The sequence below is a fragment of the Nanorana parkeri genome, unplaced genomic scaffold (assembly GCF_000935625.1).
Source record: "Nanorana parkeri isolate BGI_ZX_2015 unplaced genomic scaffold, ASM93562v1 scaffold318, whole genome shotgun sequence".
NCBI lineage: Eukaryota > Metazoa > Chordata > Amphibia > Anura > Dicroglossidae > Nanorana > Nanorana parkeri.
The window spans coordinates 388112-391417 of record NW_017306586.1 but is presented as its reverse complement, the minus strand read 5'-3'; the positions used below and the strand labels follow the sequence as shown (position 1 = coordinate 391417).

General features: G+C 39.7%; 1 protein-coding gene across 1 annotated transcript in view; it reads right to left on the bottom strand.

Moving 5' to 3' along the window:
* Positions 1-2350, bottom strand: part of TPH2 (tryptophan hydroxylase 2) — a 151341-nt gene extending 148991 nt beyond the window's left edge. Inside the window, exon 1 of the mRNA XM_018558059.1 lies at positions 2185-2350. Within this exon, the coding sequence (XP_018413561.1) occupies positions 2185-2287 (103 nt within the window). The 5' untranslated portion in view covers positions 2288-2350. The remainder of the gene's footprint in view (positions 1-2184) is intronic.
* Positions 2351-3306: the final 956 nt, after the last annotated feature.

Genomic DNA, 3306 nt, shown 5'->3' with positions numbered 1-3306 from the left:
GCTTGTCCCCACCCTTGTCACTGTCACATCTGTTGGACAGATTGGTCTGCGTATAAATGTGGAGTAAATACAAATTTCTAAATTATATTGAATATTATCTATTATGAATATTATCATAACATGTATTAAGCTCACACAGCTATCAGAATATAATGATGGTGGATTAATAAAGTATTTATGAGGCTTTTATAGAATTATGGCCGTTATTAGAAAGCCCTGCACCAATTTTAAGAAAGCTGTTACAAAATGATAAAGTACTGCCATATCGGTGATAAGAAAAGTGGAGGTAAATAGGACCTCTACCATGTTGGAGCAAATTGCGTAGCTTGTGTAAGTATTGTGTCACAGACAAAATTCTTTCTAAGCTAATGCTGCAACAGATTTATATGTTCTTTACCGACATTTACATGAATCTGTCGCAAATTGTGTCATTTGCTGAACTGATACGTAACAGATTTCTAATGAGTGTCTATGACCCTCTTTGTGTATCCCAGGGAATATGTTTTATGATGACTGTCCTTTAAAGTGTATGTCCAGCCAAAATGTATTTTTTGTAGGGATGTTCAGATACCAGTGTCGATAGTTGGCATTTTCACGAGAACTACCAGGGTGGCAGGGGTTGCAGTAGGGACCTGGCTCTGGTGCTCCACCACTGTCCTGAAATCATTAGTCTGTATTGTGTTAGAAAATGTATCAGTACTTGTATCTGTGAGTACTTGGACAAGTATCAGTACTTGCACTTGAAAAAATGATCTCGGTGCATCCCTTATATATAATTCTAAAAAAAAATATCATACAATAAAACAGAGATGTACAATTCCCAGGAGCTCCGTATGCTCCTTACAAATGACAGCTGCCTCCTAACTTTTACATTTTTCTCTAGTCTAGTCCTGGAGCTTGAAAAGTATCTGTACTTGTACTTGTACCAAGTACCATACTTGGAATCTGAACATCCCTACTTGTTTTGTCTTGGATAGAGTGGGGAATAATTATAACCTCTGTCAGGTTTTTACTGCTAATGTCTCTTTAGCAGACAGCAATAAAATCCCAACAGGGTTCTAATCTTTCCCTTACTCAATCTAGTACTAAACAAAATAGTGTTAGTTGGATATATACAATAAATCTAACAAAAGGCGCAATATTGCTTTGTTGCAGACAGCGCTTTTGCCACAATCTCAGCAACAGATTGGTGAAATAGCCAGGTACCATGAGTCCCAGAGTAGCAGCAGTACAGTGCATCTTTTGCATTCTATTCTATTTTATAACATGAAAAGAGTGTGAGATGTACTGGGTAATGGGGGTCTTCTTCATGACAGAGTGTAATATTGAAGTCACTGTAGGCTCAGCCACAGTGAATGATTATCTCCAGTCTGCAGGCACAGGCTCCTGTTCAGAGCACTCTCTCTATTAAAACTGAAATCAAAGGCTCCAAAGCTGCTGACTTTCCATAATAGCAGAAGGAATTTAAAAAGTAATGTGATTTGTACAATGTATCAGCCTGTTCTGCAGCAATGTGATCTTGCCTGTTACAGTCCCAAACTCTGAATAATGACCACACATGAATTATGCCTCCTGTACATTAAGAAAGTAATCAAAGCAGTAGAGATTTCATTCACAGTGCGCAAATAATACCCAGTCGTCGGCTCTAATATAAATTGCCTCTAAGAGAAATATTGTTTCATTGGTTGAAATAACAACAGGCTTTTTTTTGGTGGAATGGCATGTTGTGTTAGTGTATTCATTATAAAGATGGATGTGTAGGCTTGGCACCTAGCAGACCCAAGTGAACATAGTCATACATCTCTGAAACTACAAGTGGTGGCAAGGGGAAAAGTCATCCATCAAAGTTTTGCAGGACTTTTGTTCTGCTGCGAAATTGACTCCAGCTTTGTGCTTCCATTAAAGCTAATGGGATATTTCTACTGATAAATCTGCTGTTGAATTGACAGAACATACTTAGGGTTTAAGCCGTATTAATAAAAAGTGATAAATAAGTAGAAAATGAGGATAAAGTCGTTTAACAAAATTGTTAGCTATTTCTATAGCACAATCTGCACATTATGGTGACTTAGAGGAAAGCTGAGCAACTTTTTGCTTGACTTCAATTTTACTATAATACAATGGGTTTTTCTTTTTTGCAGCACTGAAGAAATAACCTGCATTAAAGGGGGGTTTAGCAGATACTCACAGATGGGTTGCTGAGAAAATCCTGGGACATTGCAGAATCCAGGGACATCCCCCTCCTAGCCCAGTATTTGGAAGAGAACATCATCATTGCAGGTTGCATCTGGACGGAGTAGTTATTCCGTGTGGCCAGCAGAGGGCGCTGCGGTCAGGCTCAGCTTCTCCTTATATGTGTTGTACAGACTTGCAGCTCTCCTGATGCTGCTCTTCATATTTATATGGGACCCTCGGCAAATCAGCTGATTGATCAACGCAGGAGATTACAGCTATCTTTGTCTCTTATTCCAAGCCTTTTTTTTTCTTGTGCTTCCTGAGTACAACCCTCTTTTCATTGAATGAAACAAACTAATATTTTCTGACAGTAGGAGTGATGCAGCCAGTGACGCCTCTGTATAGTGATTTACAAGGGCACAGGAGAATTCTAAAGGAACAATTTAAATTCTGCTCCAAATGAATCCCCTGTCCTGTATTTGGAGGCTGTGGATGTTGATGGGAGGAAAATACCCAATTCTAGACTAGATACAGGTTTATATTAGACATGAGTAATATAGTGATCGGTCATAGTCTATAGATTGGGGTTAATTATATATATCTAGTAGTATGCAATTCTACCCAGAAGAAATGTTACATCTTATTTAATCCTCTACATACATTTTGTTTCATATTTGTTCATATAGTCTATTTCTATTTACACTGGATGAGTGTACACTCTAAGGGCTTGCTCACATGATATCAGGTCCTGATCAGGTGCGGATCTGCAAAACATGTGATACATGTCTGATCACCAGCTTTACATACGCTTATATATAAAATCTTTATTTAAATATACACATACAATGCAGAATACTGTATATATGTGTATATATGCAGTCCCTACCCTGTATGGCGCCTGAGGCCGAGGGGGGGCTTTTTGGTTGGGGGGTGGAAGCGGATGCGGTGGGATGGGCGGCTGTTACCGTGTTTCCCCAAAAATAAGACACAGTCGGATTATCGCTCCACCTGTGACAGGAACCGGCGCTATAGAGGAGCCATCAGCTTATAGGGCACTGCTCCCTTCGGGGCCGCCTCGCTTCCTCTAGCGCTGGCTTTGCTGATTCTCCCCTGCCTCTCCCGCTGCTCTTC